Below are 23,869 nucleotides of genomic sequence, written 5' to 3'. Positions count from 1 at the left end.
GGTGACTGGTTCAATGTTGTACAATATGACAGATGCCATTCTCTGGTGACTGGTTTGATGTTGTTCTAAATGACAGATGCCACTTTCCTGTGATTGGTTTGATGTTATTCTACACGACAGGTGCCACTTTCCAATGATTGGTTTGATGTTGTTCTATATGACAGATGCCACTTTCTAGTAATGGGTTCGATGTTACTAAGATTGTTTGTGTAATTTTCAGTAACAGTCCTACAGTAATAAGTTTGGGAAAGCACACATCATCATATTTAGGTTGCTAACATTAACAACTCTAATGTTTCTTAAATAGCTGGCACAAAAGAGTTTGTTCTAGGTGAGTATATATAAATAGTACTTGCCTGACTAGGTATATACATATTAACAGCACTTGCCTGAATGGGTTAATACATATTAATTGTACTTGCCCGAGGTGCAAAGAAGCCATATTATCTCTGCTCTACTTTGGGTGCCTATTTTCACTTTGAAGATGATAACTTGCCTGTATTTTTTGATTTGAGGACATTCATGTAGGTTTCACTGTCTCCAATTAAGCTTAACCATCAGACCAAAATGTTTGGAAAATTTTGTCAGAAACAGTTGAAAATATAATTCACTGTGGTTCTACATTACAGAGTCATGATGACAAAACAGTATAAAAGCCTCCAACACTAAACTGTTGAATTACCGCTTAAAGGAATCTGCCAACCAGAAAACATGTTACATTCACAGATGTGTTACAATTTATCTTTACCATTATTTTTAATGACAGTCGTCTTCTTTTCCTGAATGTCCATTAATGCACCATAAATCTCAATCTTCAGGAATGGATCAATTACCTCTCCTTTCTTGGAGTTCTTAGGTTTGGGAAGTTGAAAACCGCTAATAACCTGAAATAAATATAAAGCAAAATAAACTTGTATTCCCATGTAAACTTTACCTCATTATAGTGCTGATGCATCTGTGCAGGCCATTGGGGTCATCAATCCACTTCATTCCACATCTGCAATTTGGATACGCAGTTAGCCCCAACAGTATCAGCCATGCTTCTATCTGACTGGATGCAGCTGAAGGAAACTGATCCAATCAGATTGTTCATTCTATTTACTTAGCTGGAAATAATCACTGAGGCCTCTATAGACAATGAGACATGTTTGTCAGTTTCTCCAATTCAAACCATGTTTTAAGTTGTCATATTGAATTCCTAATGTGTAACAAGCTTTTTATTGGTTTAGCTTGCTATAAGCGTACTGCTAATGTGGTACCTAATGTGCAAAATATTTTTTTCATTGTTTTTTGTTTTGTTTAAGCTTGCTATGAGGAGTAACTCGTTCATTCACAAATGGGCATTTGTTTAAAACAAAATATTGACTGGCTATATATTTCAAGGGTCCATGTGGAACAAAGTGGATTGACTGTCACTTGCTATAGTAATTATGGCATTTAAATGCCGTAGTGAAAATAATGTGGAACCAGCTTTTTATAATAAACCCATGGACTAAGAATTTGTTCATTAGTGTATCTCTCTTAATAATAAGATTCTGTCTTGCAGTTTTCCAAAATTCCAAAATTCAATACCTTACATCAAAACACCATTTGCTGGTGAAATATTATGGTCTTGGTCTGACGATTTCTATATTTATGCATTATGGGAATTTTTCATTACAGTCTTCTGCATGTTCACATTTCTACTTTTAAATTGTCAATTTATATCAAATAACAGCATCATATGCACAATTTCCTTGCAGAACATCTCTAACATTTACAAATATTGCAAATATTAGACATTGGGATAAATAAAAGAAAAAAAAACATGAAAATGACAAATCTAAATTGTCTGTGCTACTTCTAACAATTTTCTTGACTAAATGTCGATCTTGATTGTAGATAAAAGTAACGATTAAGACACAATCTGTATCAGCTCCTTATTATTTGCTTCAACTAACCTCACTGAATTAGAAAGAAAGGTTGCAAGAAGAAAGCTAAAACACCATATAATCAATAAATGGGGCAATCTGCATGTAAAAGATGTTTTATCCACATTCAAAGATTGTTCTGCAAATTTCCAAATAAACTTACTTCAATATTTAGGCATTTTCTTGTTGGACTTGGTCTTTTACCAAGAACAACTTGATATGCGTCATCTGAAAAGAAACTAATGATACATATATGCATCTAGTGTACATACAATTTCTTCCAAACTTTTTATCAGAACAATTTATTCTTTCTATGACAGCATGTTCAAAGACAAATATTTCAGTCTTAAGAATTTATATGCATGTGCTTGTATTTACTGAGAATTTCAATACATTTTAACATTTTAATTTAATTAATAAAATATTAATAATCAATAATCAAGTCAGTATATAAATATGTCTTAGTGTAATTTAAGATTTACAAATGACATGCAAAAGTTAGTAATATCACTTGTTTTTAACTGCAGATAAACATTGATTAATTTTTGGTATTAAATAATATATTATGTCTGGTGTGACTTTTGAACAACTTTATAACAATCAGTCTTGCACAGTTTTCCCCCAAAGTATCAAACATTTCTAATTAGTGTAACTGTAATTTCTCCTCTGTGCCTAATACAGAATACCTGGGGCAAGTACGCCTTACTTTAATTTAATCATAGTGTTACACATTTCTAATCTTCTTATTTTTTCAAGTCATGTTCTACTTACCTGTTCTAAGGCAATCAGGTTTCAGTACATAGCCACAGTTTCCATTATTTACAAACATCCCATGCAATAATTGCATTTCAAGACCTCCTGTCTGGAAATTAAGTGCCACTGCACGAAAAGAAAATTAGAGTCATAAATATGATTCTGGGACATTCTCCTAATTTTTTGAAGAAGAAAACAAACAAGAAAAACAGTGAACAATTTGCATGAATAAAAATATACCCTTGCTTCTGCCACATCCCACCCCTATCCCATGATGGAGGTGAATAGTAAAACAAGGACAAAACACTTCAGAAAGTAGTGTGAGTACAGTGATTTGTCAACACGCCCTCATCATTTTGACAACCATAATATGAACAAAAATACACAACAATCCACTCAAAACTGCAGATGGTCATCATCTAAAGATACATGCATGGTCATCATCTAAAGATACATGTATGGTCATCATCTAAAGATACATGTATGGTCATCATCTAAAGATACATGTATGGTCACACAAAATTGTGTAATACACTGCATCCAGCTGTAAGTTAGAAATAACTCAAAAACAAATCATGGGAACACAAAGATATGACCATACATGTATATTTAGATGATAACCATACATGTATCTTTAGATGATGACCATACATGTATCTTTAGATGATGACCATACATGTATCTTAAGATATGACCATACATGTATCTTTAGATGATGACCATACATGTATCTTTAGATGATGACTATACATTTATCTTTAGATAATGACCATACATGTATCTTTAGATGATGGCCATACATATATCTTTAGATGATGACCATATATGCATCTTTAGATGATGACCATACATGTATATTTAGATGATGACCATACATGTATCTTTAGATGATGACCATATATGTATCTTTAGATGAAGACTATACATGTATCTTTAGATGATGACCATACATGTATCTTTATATATGACCATACATGTACCTTTAGATGAAGACCATACATGTATCTTTAGATGATGACCATAAATGTATCTTTATATATGACCATACATTTATCTTTAGATGAAGACCATACATGTATCTTTAGATGATGACCATACATGTATCTTTAGATGATGACCATACATGTATCTTTAGATGAAGACTATACATGTATCTTTAGATGATGACCATACATGTATCTTTATATATGACCATACATGTACCATTAGATGAAGACCATACATGTATCTTTAGATGATGACCATACATGTATCTTTAGATGATGACCATACATGTATCTTTAGATGATGCCATACATGCATCTTTAGATGATGACCATACATGCATCTTTAGATGATGACTATACATTTATCTTTAGATAATGACCATATATGTATCTTTAGATGATGACCATACATGTATATTTAGATGATGACCATACATGTATCTTTATATATGACCATACATTTATCTTTAGATGAAGACCATACATGTATCTTTAGATGATGACCATACATGTATATTTAGATGATGACCATACATGTATATTTAGATGATGACCATACATGTATCTTTAGATGATGACCATATATGCATCTTTAGATGATGACCATACATGTATATTTAGATGATGACCATAATGTATCTTTAGATGATGACCATACATGTATATTTAGATGATGACCATACATGTATCTTTAGATGATGACCATACATGTATCTTTAGATGATGACCATACATGTATCTTTAGATGATGACCATATATGTATCTTTAGATGATGACCATACATGTATCTTTAGATGATGACCATATATGCATCTTTAGATGATGACCATACATGTATATTTAGATGATGACCATACATGTATCTTTAGATGATGACCATATATGTAACTTTAGATGAAGACCATACATGTATCTTTTTATATGACCATACATGTATCTTTAGATGAAGACCATACATGTATCTTTAGATGATGACCATACATGTATCTTTAGATATGACCATACATGTATCTTTAGATATGACCATATATGTATCTTTAGATGATGACCATATATGTATCTTTAGATGAAGACCATACATGTATCTTTAGATGATGACCATACATGTATCTTTATATATGACCATACATGTATCTTTAGATGATGACAGTCATGTATCTTTAGATGATGACCATAGATGTATCTTTAGATGAAGACCATACATGTATCTTTAGATGATGACCATACATGTATCTTTAGATATGACCATATATGCATCTTTAGATGATGACCATACATGTATATTTAGATGATGACCATACATGTATCTTTAGATGATGACCATACATGTATCTTTAGATATGACCATACATGTATCTTTAGATATGACCATATATGTATCTTTAGATATGACCATATATGTATCTTTAGATATGACCATATATGTATCTTTAGATGATGACCGTATATGTAACTTTAGATGATGACCATACATGTATCTTAAGATCTGACCATACATGTATCTTTGGATGATGACCATAATATGGACCAGTTTTCAAATCAAGCCACATGACATGGCAAGACCAAACATGCGACTAGTTACATGTGACTAGTTGCACTAACAAGATTGTCATACACACGGCATTAAGCTGTAAGACAAAAGGGGGAAAAACTCTAACAAGCATATCAGAAGCAAAGTGATATATTCTGGGATGTCATTTCAACTTTTTTTCGGGGTGGGTGGGTGAGGCAAAACTTAATTCAGGGTGGGGGGTGGGGGTGGGCAGGCAAAACTTGACAGGCTTGTTAATTTTTGTATATAGGCTATATCAGTATTACAGCACATGCAATGTCCCTGGATATATTGATATGCATATCAAATGAACATGGTATTTACCAACCTATATGTGAATCCAGCAAAGTCTACAAGGCTAATTATGTTCAAAAGAGTGTGCTAATGAGACTCTGTCATACAGTGTTACAAGACAAAAGGAGCAATGACTCTAAAATACTTGTTAGTATGTGATGGCCATAATATTGACTAAGTTTCATGGTAATCCTCCAAAAATGTGGATCAAGTTGGGCTAATGAGTTCTGCAGGACAGACAGATGGAAGGAAGGAATGTCACAATGATTACTATATAACCTTAGGAGGTGGGGTATAAACACCGTACAAAATCAATACCAAGAGAATTAATCCAATACAATTTTCTTGGTGAAAACTCAAAGTTTTGGTTAGTTTGCTGTAGATGAAAGTAAACAAACAAAATAAACCTATTTCAGCTTATAGTTGATTAAGAAATTTTCCAGTTATAACATGGTACTGTACTCAGGGCCAGCACCAGACCCAGCCAGACTATCTGGCGCCCTAAGCAAGGTTAGATTCTGGCGCCCCCCCCCCCCCCGAAAATATCAATTTCAAAATTTATAAACAATAAAATAATTTAAAAAATGCACCCCCTGAAATCAGTGCCCTATGCGGCTACCTAGTTTGCCTATATGGTAGTACTGGCCCTGACTGTACTAGTTATGAGCCACAATAAGTTTTAAAACAAGAGTCCCTGAAAAGGGCTAACACTTTCTTGACAAACACGAATTTCCAGGAATCCATGGAAAGTCTTTTTTTTTCTGTCCTTTTATTCACGTTCACTGTCAAGTATTGAAACTATCTCTGATATTCTTGTGAAACTGCAACAAAATAATTTCCTATGCCCATGCTTACATGTTCACAAGATGCCTGTAAGTGCATTATGAGATTCTGTCATGACCTTTGACCTTGAACCAGATATCATGGAGGGAAAATCACTGAGCCAATCAGATGCATTACCCTTGATCTCATAGCATGTGTTACTGTGTAGGCTGCCATAGTGCAGTAAATAAAACACCTGCTACCTAAACGAGTCTAATTGAATAGACCTGCCTGTAGGTTTTGAAGAAATGTATTACATGGCAAATTGAACATAAATCTTAAACATTTTACACTTTTTGTACATATTTGTTATTATAGATAGGTTTAAGAATAAAATATGATCTTTATGGCTGTATGTAGTAAACTCTGCTTATATGCATAGCCTTGGGATCAGACCCATTGTCTATGCATATAAACGGAGTATGCATTTAAGTGGAATTCATGTAAATTTACAACGAAAAACGGGACCATACTTTCGCTATGCACTTAACTGATCTATGCAATTATACGATATGCATTTAAGGGGAGCTGACTGTAATTAGTCTTCATCAAGGATATGATTCAAACTCTTGAGAGATCTCATTCACTGTCAAGTTAGTGAAGCTGTATGACCACCCATAACTAACCTTTCTCAACCTCTAAACCTCATTGTCTACATTTATATCAATAAAACATCTGAATTTGATAAAAATTATCGAAAATCACTGTTGCCTACCATGATATCATAGCCTATATCTGACAGCATTCATAGTCATAATTCTGATCATCAAGCTCAAGAAACTGCTGAATGAAATCCATAGCCCCCATTCTGGATAATGGAAAATCCAAACTAGTTCATTTAAATTGCGATTATGACTATATCACCATGTGATTTCTAATTGGGGTTTTCCCCAAGGGCGGCACTATGAAAACTAAGTCAAAATGGCCAATGTTTACTGCAGACATGGTTGCTATTCATGAATGTTGATCATAATCAAATTTGTCCTTGGTCCCGAAGATCTCATAAAATTATGATTAGAAATATGGACTCCAGAGTGTTCACAAGCTCAACCAATGAAATGCAAGATCACCTTAAACATCATTAATATGCATGGATGTCATTCTTAATCAGACCCATGCAAGGTCTACATATCAAATCAGATCAGAAAGGAGGCCTCTACACTTTTCACAAGCAAGTGTTGATGATGAATAACTTAGGGGGCACACTACAGATAGTATGAACTTAGGGGGCATTCTACAGATAGTATGAACTTAGGGGGTGCTCTACAGATAGTATGAAATTGGGGGCACTCTACACATAGTATGAACTTAGGGGGTGCTCTACAGATAGTATGAACTTCACAGAGAGTGGCACATGCAAGATGAAGTTGTTTATATTTGTAACATGCACAATGGAGAGAATGTTGGTGTACCTCTAAGTTGCTTTCATGAACTGTGGCTGAAATATATTTGGATATTGTACTTGTGGTAACGGTACATGATCTAAGCACACAGCTAACAAAATGACAAAAATTGTTTTCCAAAGATGAAATTTGTGTACAATATCTTTAGCAATCATTAAGATAGAGAAAAGGAATTTTGCCAGACTAGACAATACCAGCTTTTGAAAGTGCAATGAATGAATTAAATTATCATATATATAAACTATAAAAAAAAATGTAAAAAGAGTTATCAGCTCTTTTTTTAAAACAATTTACCTATGAAGTTCAAGAAGTGAAAATTACAAAGTGGAGCTAGCAGCTTTTTGATAGGTGCACATCTGATGTGAGGCTGTATATTCTACAACCCATATTACACACATCTGATGCAAGGCCAAGCTGTATACTCTATAACCCATATTACACACATCTGATGTGAGGCCAAGCTGTATACTCTATAACCCATATTACACACATCTGATGCAAGGCCAAGCTGTATACTCTATAACCCATATTACACACATCTGATGCAAGGCCAAGCTGTATACTCTATAACCCATATTACACACATCTGATGCAAGGCCAAGCTGTATACTCTATAACCCATATTACACACATCTGATGTGAGGCCAAGCTGTATACTCTATAACCCATATTACACACATCTGATGCAAGGCCAAGCTGTATACTCTATAACCCATATTACACACATCTGATGCAAGGCCAAGCTGTATACTCTATAACCCATATTACACACATCTGATGTGAGGCCAAGCTGTATACTCTATAACCCATATTACACACATCTGATGCAAGGCCAAGCTGTATACTCTATAACCCATATTACACACATCTGATGCAAGGCCAAGCTGTATACTCTATAACCCATATTACACACATCTGATGCAAGGCCAAGCTGTATACTCTATAACCCATATTACACACATCTGATGTGAGGCCAAGCTGTATACTCTATAACCCATATTACACACATCTGATGCAAGGCCAAACTGTATACTCTATAACCCATATTACACACATCTGATGCAAGGCCAAGCTGTATACTCTATAACCCATATTACACACATCTGATGCAAGGCCAAGCTGTATACTCTATAACCCATATTACACACATCTGATGTGAGGCCAAGCTGTATACTCTATAACCCATATTACACACATCTGATGCAAGGCCAAGCTGTATACTCTATAACCCATATTACACACATCAATCATACACCAAAATAAAGGGAATTAAATGTTTTTTGAACAATTCCTAAGATCTACAATGTCTTTTTTTAGACAGTATAACTGGGGAAACCCTTAACAAAAAATCTAATTCTATGCAAAATATGAAACTGTAGAGTGCCACCTGAACAATGAACTCTGACTGGGGCTTTTTTTCAGATAAGCTTAAAGGTGTATCAACTATTTGAGATAAAATTGAAAAAGCTTAACTAGTCAGATTTTCTTCAAATTTTGAATAAAGAAAAGTAAATGCAGTTACTTACAACTCTGTACCGCTTTGGTTGTATGAAAAGTTTATTGTCAGAACAGGGAAGGGGCAAATATATTTAATTTCATGGGTTTCATTTGCAGAATTTTTGCTAGCTAACCACCTGAATTTAAATAGATGTGAAATAATTCTAACTTTATAATATGACACAACGATGAACTTGGCATATAGCATATTTTATTCTGGATTGCAGGAAATGAAAAAGGTCCCAGTATTGAGTAATTTTCACCACAATGATTGAACATGATGAAGACAACTGTTATGTATATTTTAATTTGTATTGTTCACTTTTCTACTTGATTATATGTTATGTATATCTGTGCTTTGCAATTGATCAAATTTGTCTAAATCAAGGTAATGGTCTACCTGACTAATGACATTTATTTTTGTAAACAACATAATGCATAGCTAATTTACATTCACTTGGTTTCAAAATATTCGGGTCCATGGTATTTTAATTTCATATCATCTAGAAATCTTCAGTGAAACCAACAAGCTTCCACAATGTTGTATAAAGTGGAGAACTTTATTTCAATTCTACCCAGGAAGGGGTTTTTTCCCTGAGAAATGATGACTTACTTGAGCTTCCCAGACAATATGATCATTCTGAAGTGAGGGCTTCTTTAATGAAACAAGAAATAAAAAATATTTTGGTCCAATAGTTTGTCAAAAAATTCAAATTTGAGAGTTGCATGTTGACCTATATATCCATGTACCACACTATGCAAAAATGGGGGTAAAATGGCAGCACTAGCAAGTGAAACAAATCATTCAATTAGATAAAGTGGAGAACTCTGTATTTAATCCTACCCATGAAGAGTTGGAGTTCTTGAAAAGGATGAATTGCTTCAGCTTACCAGACAATATGATCTTTCTGAAGCGAAGGCTTCTTTAACGCAGGAAAAATAAATATACCTCAGTCCAATACTTGGTGGAAAAGAATTTTTTGGACAAAAGTGCTTTCAGTTTGATTATTAAGTGAAATTAAAACCTACTGTCATGAGAAAAAGTTTGTAATATTGGAAAATGCTGCTCATACAGCTGATGATTATTACATGACTCACAAAGTTTCATTTTTAATTAAATCTTCCTCGCAGCATTTTCTTGGTCAAAAAAATCCCATTGCAGTCTCATTTCAAGACTTCCAAACCTCAATCTGCCACAACATTTTAGGAATAAAACTTCTTATAAGACTGATCAGAAATCCTTATCTCTTCCTATGTGCACTTATTGCAAGAAGAAAGGGTACACAATTTCTACAGATAGTAAAATAAGCAAAAGAATAAAGACAAAACTATTCCTAATGCTCTTATTTCTAAACAGGTCACAGTCATGTATTGAAAGAAATACCTCTGTTAGGCAAAACAAACCCAAGCCTGATTTTATTATAGAGAATTATGAACCATTCATATTGAAAGGTTCTATTCCCCTTATTGGTCATTCTTCCAAATCTAACCCCATTAAAATATTAAGAGATATGGGAACTTAATAATTTTATCACTGGGTACTTTGCCTCTATCTGAGAAGTTTTCTAGTGAAAGTGTTCTTAATCAGGGAGCTGATGTTCCTCTCCTTGTGTAAATTTGTTATCAAATTTAGTCTCAGAACCCATGACAATCAGAACATTGACGTTTTTACCCATTGAGGACATTTCTTTATTACTAGGAAATGACATAGTGGAGATAAGGCTGTGGGTAATCCTCTTGTAACTTCCAAGCTTTGTTTGGATAAGAGAGTAGATCCTACGAAAATTAAATCCCTGATATATATTCAGCTTGTGCAGTTACTAGAGCTATGGCAAAAAGAGCTCTTGAGATTGGCATTGATCAGGAAACTATTCCTTGAGCTGACATTTATTGGTCAGTGTTTTGATGAGGTCACATTTGCTCCTTGTATAGGTCAATCAAGAGGTACTGATAACAATGATCCTCTTTTTACTACTCATTATCTTTATTCTAGTCATGGTGAAAAAGACAATCACTCAATGTTGAAAGATCCTGAGTTCTCCTGTCAGAAGGCTATTAGTGGAACTGCAGTCACACAAGTACCTATTGTTATTTTGTGGAAAAGTGTGTCCTTATGAGAAAATGGAGACCATCCGAGGTACCTGCTGGTTATAAGTGGTCAGTGAACTATCAAAGTTTTGTTCCTAAGTCGAATAAACAGGAAATTCTTAGTCTAACCCATGAAATTCCTTTGACTGGTCATTTAGGCTTCAACAAGGTTTATCACAAGATCTTAAATCATTTTTATTGGCTGAAAATTAAAAGTGATGTTTGTAAATACTGTAGATCTTGTCAAATGGTAGGAAAACCCAATCAGAAGACACCTAAGGCTCATCTACAACCTATTCCTGCCTTTGACAAACCATTTAGTAGAATTATGGTAGACTATGTTGGTCCCTTACCTAAGACCACGTCAGGCAATAACTACATGCTAACCATAACGCGTGCATCCACAAGATTTCCAGAGATAATTCCTTTGAGGATTATCAACACTAAAACCAAAATAAAAGGTTTGAACAAGTTTTTTTTTTTGCAGTTTGGCCTGTGTCAGTCCAATCAAGGGTCAAATTTTATTTCTGGAATTTTCCAGCAAGTTATGCATGAATTAGGCATCCAGAAATTTTAATTTTCTGCCCATCACCCTGAAAAGCAAAGGGATTTAGAAAGGTTTCATCAAACTTTGATAAATATGATTCAGTCATATTGCTCTGACACAGGAAAATATTAAGACTAAGGTGTTCATTTGCTGTTGTTTGCTGTAAGGAAGGAATCATTTCAAGAATCTTAAGGTTTTAGTTCTTTTGGACATAATGTCCATTGACCATTGCAGTTTTTAAAAGAGAAACTTATTTCAACTGAAGGTGCAGAAATTTATTTTCTTGACTATGTTTCCGATTTCAGATGTAAGTTGTCAAAGGCTTGTGAAATAGCAAGAAATAATCTTCACTCTACTCAGTCAAAATGAAATTAAGGTATGACAAAAATACAAAGGAAAGGAGTTTTCAGCCTGGTGATAAAGTTCTGGCTCTCTTGCCCATACATCAGAACCCTCTTCAGGTGAATTATTATGCTCCATATGCAGTTAAAAAGTAAGTAAGTGACATAAATTACATACATATCATTAACACAACTGGGAGGCAAAAACAAAAAGCAACTTTGCCATATAAATGTCAAAAAAGGATGCTGATATAGATTGCCCTGTCAATCATGAAGTCAATTTAATTCTACCTGTCCCACACAGTAAGGATTTAAGTGATGGAATGAAATCAAACTGTAGTGACTTTGGCCTAACCAATGTTCAGAACTCTCTGGAAAAGAAACTTTCACATCTAAAACAACAAGAAAAGATTGAACTAAAACAGCACTTGCTTCCATATTTTCGAACTTGAACAAAAGAATCTACCATGATCTTGAAATTGTAGAATCCACACCTGTGAAACAGCATAGGTGAACCCTATCACACACATGTTGAAAAAAAAGAAATTCATTATTTGCTGGAGAATGATTTCATAGAACCATGTAAAAGTGACTGGAGTTCACCATGTATACTTGTTCCAAAATCAGATAATACTTTCTGCATGTGCACTGACTACAGAAAAGTGAACAGTGTGACTGAAACAGATTAATATTCATTGCATATAATTAATGACTGCATGAACAAAATTGGAAATGCAAAATATGTTACCAAGTTTGGTCTTATGAAAGGATTGACAAATTCTAGTAAAGCAATGGAAATTTTGGAATTCAAATGTGTTGAATTTTACAAAACTTGTTGGTTTTTGCTCTTTTCTGTTAATTAGTTTGACACAACATACATGCAAGCAATGAAAAAGGTCCCAGTAATGTGTGATTGTCACTACAAAAGGTGGACATTATGCAGGTAGCAGACAACATACATGTAAACAATGAAAAAGATTCCAGGATTGGACAATTTTTACCACAATGGTTGAACATCCTGCAGACAACATATGTCTGTGAAATTTTGTGAAAATTGTGGCATACATCATTTTCATTATGGAACAACACTGCAATGAATGAGTTAAGTTTAATGGTAATCTTTGGATTAGTTAACAGACAGCTCAAGCATGACAGATTAATAACAGGCAACAGGCCTCAGCATAAGCTTTTCTGGTCTGTGACCAGTAGAGCTAAAACCAGCGAACTATAAGTCACTATTTGCTCACCAATTTGACAGCCCCCACACCACATTGGTACTACATTCACTTACTAATCCGACAGCCCCCACATAACATTTGTAGCCTACATTTACTTACCAATTTGGCAGCTCCCACACCACACTGGTACTTTATTTACTTACCAATCTGACATCCCCCACATCACACTGGTAGGCAAATTGGGAATTTACATTTACTTACCAATTTGGCAATCCCCACACCACATTGGTCTGTGACCAGTAGAGCTAAACTCAGCAAACTATAAGCCAATATTTACTCACCAATTTGACAACCCCACATCACATTGGTAGCCTACATTTACTTACCAATTTGGCAGCTCCCACACCACATTGGTACTATATTTACTTCCCAATCTGACAGCCCCCACATCACATTTGTAGGCAAATTGGGAATCTACATTTACTTACCAATTTGGCAGCCTCCACACCACATTGGTACAGGATTATAATTGCTGGAGTCTGTCCTACTTCCTGCAGGATATGTCCTAATCAATGTGCTCCTAGCATATTTACAGATTCCCTCAGGGTCATTCTCTAATAATTTCTCAATCTTTTTCTCTGCTAATGAAACCACATTGAAGTTTTCAGCTGAAATATATAAAAAATGAAATACATAAGAAGTTTTGAAAAACCAGTTATTTTAAACATCCTTCGTAACATATTTTTCCTGAGTTTGAACATTGCTAGTGTGTCAATTTACAAAATTTAACAATTTAGAACTAGAAAAATATTTAGTTGGTTTAATTCAGCCAAGAAAAACAAAGTCATCAAAATTTCATTGAGCAAAGTATTTAAATAGTTTTGTTCATGAATAACTGAGATTTATTGATTCCACTGCTTAAAAATTTCATGCATTGCCTTTAGTCAACTTAATGTGTCATTGTAAAGATCAAGTATGACACCATACCAGACCAATAGGTAACTTGATGATGTGGCAAATTGCATCCCTCTGTTATAATCTCATACAAAATTTAGCCATCTGGCTTTCACATGAATATCCAATGAAAATAATTCAAAATGTGGTAGTTAAAGTCACTGGTGGTGGGGTAAATTTACTTATCTTTTAATAACATGTTACAAAATGATACTGAGTTGATAAAAATGTTTTTTTTTATATTTCTGTACAAGCACTTTGCCTGGTAAATCTCTTAATGATTCAATGCCATTCCATATTGCTTATCTCTGGCAAGCCATGTAGATAACAGGAGTCCACTTAAGAAATGATGCTCTTCCATTTGAAAAGTATTTCCAGGAATTCAAGATAGAACCTTATCCGAGTTTCCTCTGACCCTTGTCACCCCAATTTTTTTATATTTGGATATTTATGTTGGGGTGTAGGGTCAGAGTCCTTTCCCTATAGAAAAGTTGGAGTTGGCCAACACCATTTTGTGTTGGCATGGGGTAGCCGCTTACTAGAAGGCCCAGCAAACTTGAACGACCTTTCATTGAGATACACCTGCATGAAATTGATAGGAATATGATTTATTTTCTAACAAATCGTGAGCTTAGCATTTGGCATGTCTTTAATCCGCTGACAGATGAGACAAAATTATATCATTGCTGAAATTTTATCTGGATCTGGCCATTTGCTACCAGAATCACATGACTATACAAATCTCGGAACCAACATGTCATCAGAGGTCATATAGTTACGTGATACTGACCATAAACAAATTTCCAAAGTTGTTGTACAAAGAATTTGGACACATTATATAGAAGTCACTTAATGTTTGTAAATAAATATAATGCACACTTAATTCTCAACATATTTATTCTGAGAACAACAACCAGAAACCTGTCAGTATGTGTGTGTGTGTGTGATTTTGATTTTTAATGTAGCTTTAAAAGAAATTTCAGTCACATTGCTACGATGTCTGCAGTGTGGCAGTTTATAGTGATGTATAGCACTGGGGCATCATGCCACAGACATGTAGCATTATGTCCTACCCAGTCACATTATCCTGACACCAGGCTGACCAGTCCTAACACTAACCTCTTAATGCTGAGCACCCAGCAAGGCAGCTGTTAGTACCATTTTTGTAAGTCTTTGGTATGACTTGGCTGGGGATCGAACCCACAACCTCCCGCATCTGGGGCAGATGCTCTAAACACTAGGCCACCCGAGTAGTACACACCTGTTGGTATCGCAGCAGGGTGGAGAAAACCATTTTCAAGAAGTACCAAGCACGTGTCAGCGATGTCTTTCTTAGTGTCACGTGACTATCACATTGACATGTGGTCTCTGCATAGTGAATCTGGTTTTCTTCAAATTGCTGCAACATTTACAGACTTTTGGTTGTTGTTTTCACAATAAATAATTTTTAGAAGTTTATGTTTTTTCATTTTTCAATAAAAATTATGTGACTTTCATTTTTTTATGTTCGATTTGTTTTAGTACAGAAAAATTAGAAATTGTTTATTGTTGATATCACATGACTGTATGACCTCTGATGTCACTGATGTGGGTTGTGAGAGTTGTTTAGTCACATGTGTATAAATGCAAGATGGCAAGATCCAGGTCAAATTTCAGCAAAGATGTACTTTTGTCAAGTCTGTCAGTGGAAAAAAGACATAACAAATGCTATGATCGCAATTTCTGAGAAAATAAATCATATTCCTATCAATTTCATACAGGTATATCTCAATGAAAGGTTGTTCAAGTTCGCTGGGCCAGCTAGTAAGCAGCTACCCCATGCCGACACCAAATGGTGTCAGCGAATTCCATCTTTTCGATAGGGAATGGACTCTGACCCTACACCCCAAAATAAATATCCAAATATAAAAAATGGGGTGGCAAGGGTCAGAGGAAACTCGGACTCTTCTTAACTATATATATATATATATATATATATATATATATATATATATATATATATATATATAAAGAGAGAGATAATTTTCAGAGTGTGGCTATTGTAAGACAGAGAGAGACAGCGAGACAGTTTAAATTGTTAGGGTGTGACTATTTTAAGATAATGAAACATTATTTAAAAAGATCTTTCATCACTGAAGTTTGACTTTGTTTGGTAAGAACAATCTTACATCCTGTGGGAGGTATGACTGTGTTTGGGAAGAACAATCTAATACATCCTGTGGGAGGTTTGACAGTGTTTGGGAAGAACAATCTTACATCCTGTGGGAGATTTGACTGTGTTTGGGAAGAACAATCTTATATCCTGTGGGAGGTTTGACTGTGTTTGGGAAGAACAATCTTACATCCTGTGGGAGGTTTGACAGTGTTTGGGAAGAACAATCTAACATCCTGTGGGAGGTTTGACTGTGTTTGGGAAGAACAATCTTACATCCTGTGGGAGGTTTGACTGTGTTTGGGAAGAACAATCTTACATCCTGTGAGAGGTTTGACAGTGTTTGGGAAGAACAATCTAACATCCTGTGGGAGGTTTGACTGTGTTTGGGAAGAACAATCTTACATCCTGTGGGAGGTTTGACTGTGTTTGGGAAGAACAATCTTACATCCTGTGAGAGGTTTGACTGTGTTTGGGAAGAACAATCTTACATCCTGTGGGAGGTTGGTCACATCCCTTAAATCTGATGCTCTTCATTCCGACAGATTTGGAAAACTTGATGTCAAGTTTCTGATGATGGCTCATTTCCTCTTGCTGTCTTTGCTGCAACTCACTTGGAACCTCCAAGGCTTCATCCTCATCTGACACCTCGCCCTCTTCTAGACTGCTGCCTCTTTCTAAGACATTTGACTGCTTTAAGCTGGATGGAAGTTTCTTGCCCTAAAAAGAGAAATTCAACTTTAAAACATAAAAGTTTAAGACACTGCATGCACTTTTCCAAATTCAGGAGTTAAAAATTATGCTGTCCACTGAAAGGAAAATATCCTGTTACTTTTTGAAACTTTCAACATGCAAGAACAACTTACCTCTGAAATTGAAGAGCGTGACAATATGGATAATTATTCTCCTCCAACACTGAAGAGTTTGGCAGCAGAAGTGCTCTAATGAGTATGGGCAACTTTAAGTTTTACCAAAAATACAAGATAAAACATTTTTATGAAGAATTTTACTTAGTTCAAAATACAATCAAGACATAAATTAGATTGACATTAGCAAGTCATGACTATAAAGAAAGGGTGTGGTACTAATTTTTGTTAGACTTTTAACATATGGAGCTGGATGGCGTATATTATCCCAATAAACACAACATACCTGACTCCACAGTTGATGGTACTAACTGTGACTGTTTACTCTGAGTGGACAGCTACAACTGGCTTCCCCCCAGCTGTAAAGACAGATGGAAAGAGCTGTGTGGATGGCACAGGCATCAGCTTAGGTGAGGTAGGACCTGAAGGCCATCCACTGCATTCATGTGTCTCGACACTTTCATGCCACTAGATTCAAACAGGTCTGGATGAGAGAGTGAGGGTAACTGTGCTACTTTCTCTCACTTAAATCACTTAAATCCAACTCACATGCATGGTCAATACATAATTCCCCTTTCCCCACCAGATACCTTCAAGTTCTGTAGCAAATGGTGGGGTGGGTGGGGGGCAGCAGCGCAGCAGTAGGTATGGATGCAATGGGAACAGTAGCTGCAGGCCTACACACATATGGCTCGGGGCATAGAGTAAGTTTTCACTCAACTGAAGTAGTAGTTCAATTAAGCATCTCCCTTGACAACTGAGCAGACCATTTTATGATCATACTACTGACTTTCATAGCGTTAGGCAATGACAAGAAAAGGCACTCTAAACATTGCCTGCTTCATCTTAACCCTGGTCAGCACGCCACAGCTGATGGGGATCCCAATGTAGCAGTCAAGAACCAAACAATAACACAAAGATGATGTTACTCGCCATCCATGTCTGGAATGTGCACACAAGAATCATTTGACAGTACATCAGTACATAGACCAGACAGAAGAACAGTTCAAGTTGGTAAAGAACTGGCCAGATTCAACATCCAGATAGCAGCCCTGAGTAAAAACTCACCTAAGTGAGGAAGGTAAACTCACCAAAAGAGCTAGCTACACCTTCTTGAGTGGTCAAAGGAAAGAAGAGCGACATGAAGCTAGTGTTGGGTTTGCCATCAAATCACAGTGAGTCAGCATAGATCTCCTGTCTGGAAAAAGACATGCAACTCTCATTGGTGCCAATGCACCCATCATGACAAAGTCAGATGGAATAAAGGACAAATTTTATGGAGAACTGATGACTTATATTGCAGAAGCATTCAAGGCAAACAAGCTCATCATCCTTAGTGACTTCAGGCACAGATCATCAAACATGTCCAGGTGTCATTGGCATATGCAACTGCAATGGACCCCTCCTACTGAATATATGCTTTGAACATGACTTCCTAATAAACTAAATCACAATCTTCACCTGTCAAACCACAACTAAACAACTGGATGCACCAACACTCCAAGCACTGGCAACACTCCAAGTACTGGCATCCTACTGACTGTTCATCATCAATAGAAGAGACTGGCAGGATGTTTCTGAGTCACTAAGGCCACGAAAAATGCAGAATCCTGGACTGAACACATGCTTATAGTCTCCAAAACTCAATATCCTGATTCAGCCTAGCAGATGATCACAAGGCAAAAAAGTACCCCAAAAGCTCAATGCCTCCAAATCAAAACAGGAGCATGTGAAACAGGCATTTTCGGAAGAACTGATTAGCCAAACAGAAATAACTGATGTGAACTCTGAGAATGCTGAGGAAAACTGGGTCTCCTTATGAGACTCTATATACTAAGTCTGACAACACAGATATCAAGATTAGTTTGACAAGAATAATGCTGTCATACTAAGTTACTGACTGAGAAACACCAGCTTACAAAAAGCTGTTAAGAAGACGGCACTTCATCATCTAAGAAAGCAGTCTTCAACAATATCAAGAAGAGTGTCCGATGCAAACTCAGAGTGTTTAAAGACTCATGGCTGAACAATAAGGCATGAGATTCAGTCCTACACATACAACAGTAACACAAAGAACTTCTATGATACTTTGAAAACAATCTACTGGCCAGTCATTAGGAACATCTTCAATACTGAATGCTGAGAACATCACACTGCTCACGGACAAGAAAAGATACTACACAGATGGGTAGAACACTTCAACATTGTTCTCAATCTACAATCATCTATCAGCAAGGAGGCAATCCATCAACTGACCCAAGTATAAATCAACACATCACTTGCAGTTCCTCCTGAGCTGACCAAAACTGAGAAAGCAATTGATTGGCATCAAATGGCAAAGCACCTGGAATGAAGGCTATACCTGCAACATCTACAAAGTCAGAGGTTCACACGTGGCACAGAAACTGACTGAAATATTCCAGTCAATGTGGACACAGTGAACCTTACCCCAGGAGTACAAAGATGCATTAACTATCCACTTGCATAAGCAGAAAGGCAACAGACAATTCTGCAACAACCACAGGGGCATCTCTTTTTTGTTAATAACTGTCAACATTCTATCCAGAATTCTGCTAAGTCACATCACATTGATGATGGGCCACTCTCAGTGTGGCTTCAGAAGAGGACAAGGGACCAAAGACATCGTGTTTTCAGTTTCTCAACTCAACGAGAAATGCCAGGAAGACATTCTAACCTGAACATGACATTCATTCACCTGACAAAAGCATTTGACAGTGAGTCTAACATGAAAATGACATTCATCCACTTGACAAAAGCTTTTGACAGTGTGTCCAACCTGAACATGACATTCATTCACTTGACAAAAGCATTTGACAGTGAGTCTAACATGAAAATGACATTCATTCACTTGACAAAAGCATTTGACAGTGAGTCTAACATGAAAATGACATTCATTCACTTGACAAAAGCATTTGACAGTGTGTCCAACCTAAACATGACATTCACTCACCTGACAAAAGCATTTGACAGTGAGTCTAACCTGAACATGACATTCATTCACTTGACAAAAGCATTTGACAGTGAGTCTAACCTGAACATGACATTCATTCACTTGACAAAAGCATTTGACAGTGTGTCCAACCTGAACATGACATTCATTCACTTGACAAAAGCATTTGACAGTGAGTCTAACATGAAAATGACATTCATTCACTTGACAAAAGCATTTGACAGTGAGTCTAACATGAAAATGACATTCATTCACTTGACAAAAGCATCTGACAGTGTCCAACCTGAACATGACATTCATTCACCTGACAAAAGCATTTGACAGTGAGTCTAACCTGAACATGACATTCATTCACTTGACAAAAGCCATCTGACAGTGTGTTCAACCTGAACATGGCATTCATTCACTTGACAAAAGCATTTGACAGTGAGTCTAACATGAAAATGACATTCATTCACTTGACAAAAGCATTTGACAGTGAGTCTAACATGAAAATGACATTCATTCACTTGACAAAAGCAGCTGACAGTGAGTCTAACATGAAAATGACATTCATTCACTTGACAAAAGCATTTGACAGTGAGTCTAACCTGAACATGACATTCATCCACTTGACAAAAGCTTTTGACAGTGTGTCCAACCTGAACATGACATTCATTCACTTGACAAAAGCATTTGACAGTGAGTCTAACATGAAAATGACATTCATTCACTTGACAAAAGCATTTGACAGTGAGTCTAACATGAATATGACATTCATTCACTTGACAAAAGCATTTGACAGTGTGTCCAACCTGAACATGACATTCATTCAATTGACAAAAGCATTTGACAGTGAGTCTAACATGAAAATGACATTCATTCACTTGACAAAAGCATTTGACAGTGAGTCTAACATGAAAATGACATTCATTCACTTGACAAAAGCATTTGACAGTGTGTCCAACCTGAACATGACATTCATTCACTTGACAAAAGCATTTGACAGTGAGTCTAACATGAAAATGACATTCATTCACTTGACAAAAGCATTTGACAGTGAGTCTAACATGAAAATACATTCATTCACTTGACAAAAGCATTTGACAGTGAGTCTAACCTGAACATGACATTCATCCACTTGACAAAAGCATTTGACAGTGAGTCCAACCTGAACATGACATTCATTCACTTGTACATATACTGAATATTTGGGTTCAATATGTACTGATCAATTATAGCATGTATGTGGGGAGAGAAAGGAAAGAAAGCAAATATAGTATTGTCTATACATAGACATGCTTCTATATACATATGCATGTGTGTGTATACATGTGCATGTGTATATAAATAAATTCCTTTGTAAGAGGGCTTCAAGGTAAATTATTTCTTCAGCGAATTTGGCTTCCCTCTTTATATTATTATTAGATACACATGATCCTATTATCACTTAATAAAATAAACTCATTGACCTTGTTATCCTTGCTATAATGAAAACCATATTGTTAGGGAGTACTAGTAACTGATATTGCATTTGAACCATGGAATAAATGTGAACAGTTACTTAAATTATAAAGAACTTTCTCCACGACAATGAAATTTGACATTTTCCATGACAATGAATGCTGACATTTTCCATGACAATGAAATTTGACATTTTCCATGTTTGACATTTTCCACGACAATGAAATTTGACATTTTCCATGACAATGAAATTTGACATTTTCCACGACAATGAAATTTGACATTTTCCATGACAATGAAATTTGACATTTTCCATGACAATGAAATTTCAACTGTACATACCTTGACTAGGACCTTCTCTTTCAATTGGTGTGGAGATGGGGGAGATGTTGGTAAAACATCAGGTGCATATAATACTAGATAAATTAAGGAGAATAATATTTTTAAATTTTATTATTTATGTAAGAATTTGACAAATGTATCAACAAACTATTAAAATGAAAGCATTATTACACTAAGTTTTCTATCTGATTGAATATATTGACAATAAACTTTTGCAATATTATCCCTAACTAAACCTTGATTATAAGTTTAACAGTAATAGGTTGGCTGCAGAAATTGTACACATAATTTGGCCAACATTTTACCTTAAAATCTTACACACCTAAATTAATCTTATATACCAAATGTTTTACATACAAACTTACATATCTTTTTGACTCCACTTATTTCACAACAGGCTCATTAATGGGTCTGATGTCACACACCTGGTCTAAGTTATTAGTTGACTATTTCACTAATTATGTTGACTATGTCACTAATTAAGTTTACTCATTATAATAATTAAAATGCATAGACTCTGCACAAGCACAGCCAATCAGATACAAGATCGCTTCAAAAATCTGTGTGGATCACACTCACTACTGAACTGACACAAGATTATGATAAAAAAGAAATACAGTCACCAAAGTGTAACATTCTCAATGAATCATATGCAAGATCACCAAATTAATATGCATCAAATCTCACTCATTATCATTCTTGATCAAAATCTTGATAAATGTATTAGATTTGAATAAAAATCAGAATCATGGCCTCCAGAATGATAACAAGCAAATGTTGATGGATGGATGAGGGATGAATGAAAATATTATAAGTTCACTTGGTCTTGTGCCCAGGTCATAAGCTTACTTGACTTTATGACAAGGTCATAAACTCACTTGACTTTATGGCAAGGTCAAAAGTCCACTTAATCTTGTGGCCAGGTTATAAGCTCACTTGACCTTATGGCAAGGTCATAAGCTCAGTTAAAAGGCATTGTGGCCTGGTCATAAGATCAATTGGACTTGTTGCCATGCCATAGGTCATAAACTCACCTGGCCTTGTGACCAGGTCAGCAGATAAGTACAATACAGGCAAATATAATTTTATGAATTCATTTGAATTAACTTTTGTGTGCATATACAATTATTTTAACATTGCCAAAGAGATTTTATTGGTACTAAAATAATGGATATGACACTGATGGAATAGAGGACAAAGGGGGTCCTATTGTCTTTGGGGGGCCTAAGGGGGTCTACTGTTATTGCAAATTTATCACAATCAGAACATCATTTATCCGTTTCCATCAAACTGAACGACATCTGGATAGCGTTCAGTGGAGCAATTTACATAAAACATGCATCTATTAAAATGAATTGACAATAATTTCCTATACATCAATCTACCTATCAAAGTGAACCTGACAATAATTTCCTGTATGTCTATCTACCTTATTAAAGTGAACTGACAATAATTTCCTGTACGTCTATCTACCTATTAAAGTGAATTGACAATATTTCCTTTATGTCCATCTACCTATTAAAGTGAATTGACAGCAACTATTTTCCTGAAAGTCTTATCAATCAATACTGAATTGATGATAATTATTTTCCTGGATGTCTATCCATCAATCAAAGAGAATTCACAGTTTACCCATCCCCCAATGGATGCCTGTGTTTCCTTGGGAAAGACACTTAGCTTCCATTTCCTTGACATGATATAGTCAATAATGTGCTAAAAGTCCCACTAAAACAATAGCAAAATCTATAAGAAAAAGGTCTTACTACTGA

At 35.5% G+C, this 23,869-nt stretch overlaps 1 protein-coding gene across 1 annotated transcript in view; it reads right to left on the bottom strand.

Annotated features, from left to right (window-relative positions):
- LOC149792484 (1-phosphatidylinositol 4,5-bisphosphate phosphodiesterase delta-4-like) overlaps nt 1-23,869 on the bottom strand; it is a 123,878-nt gene that overhangs the window by 22,365 nt on the left and 77,644 nt on the right. Inside the window, exons 13-18 of the mRNA XM_089971074.1 lie at nt 22,101-22,174; nt 16,970-17,198; nt 13,861-14,040; nt 2,682-2,789; nt 2,074-2,138; nt 749-884 (exon numbers count right to left, since the gene is read on the bottom strand). Of these exons, the coding sequence (XP_089827200.1) occupies nt 749-884; nt 2,074-2,138; nt 2,682-2,789; nt 13,861-14,040; nt 16,970-17,198; nt 22,101-22,174 (792 nt within the window). The remainder of the gene's footprint in view (nt 1-748; nt 885-2,073; nt 2,139-2,681; nt 2,790-13,860; nt 14,041-16,969; nt 17,199-22,100; nt 22,175-23,869) is intronic.

This window comes from Sinohyriopsis cumingii, chromosome 9 (assembly GCF_028554795.1).
Source record: "Sinohyriopsis cumingii isolate HCF-2022 chromosome 9, ASM2855479v2, whole genome shotgun sequence".
In the NCBI taxonomy this organism is placed as follows: Eukaryota; Metazoa; Mollusca; class Bivalvia; order Unionida; family Unionidae; genus Sinohyriopsis; species Sinohyriopsis cumingii.
The sequence above is the reverse complement of the archived record's forward strand: the minus strand, read 5'-3'. Positions and strand labels throughout refer to the sequence as shown.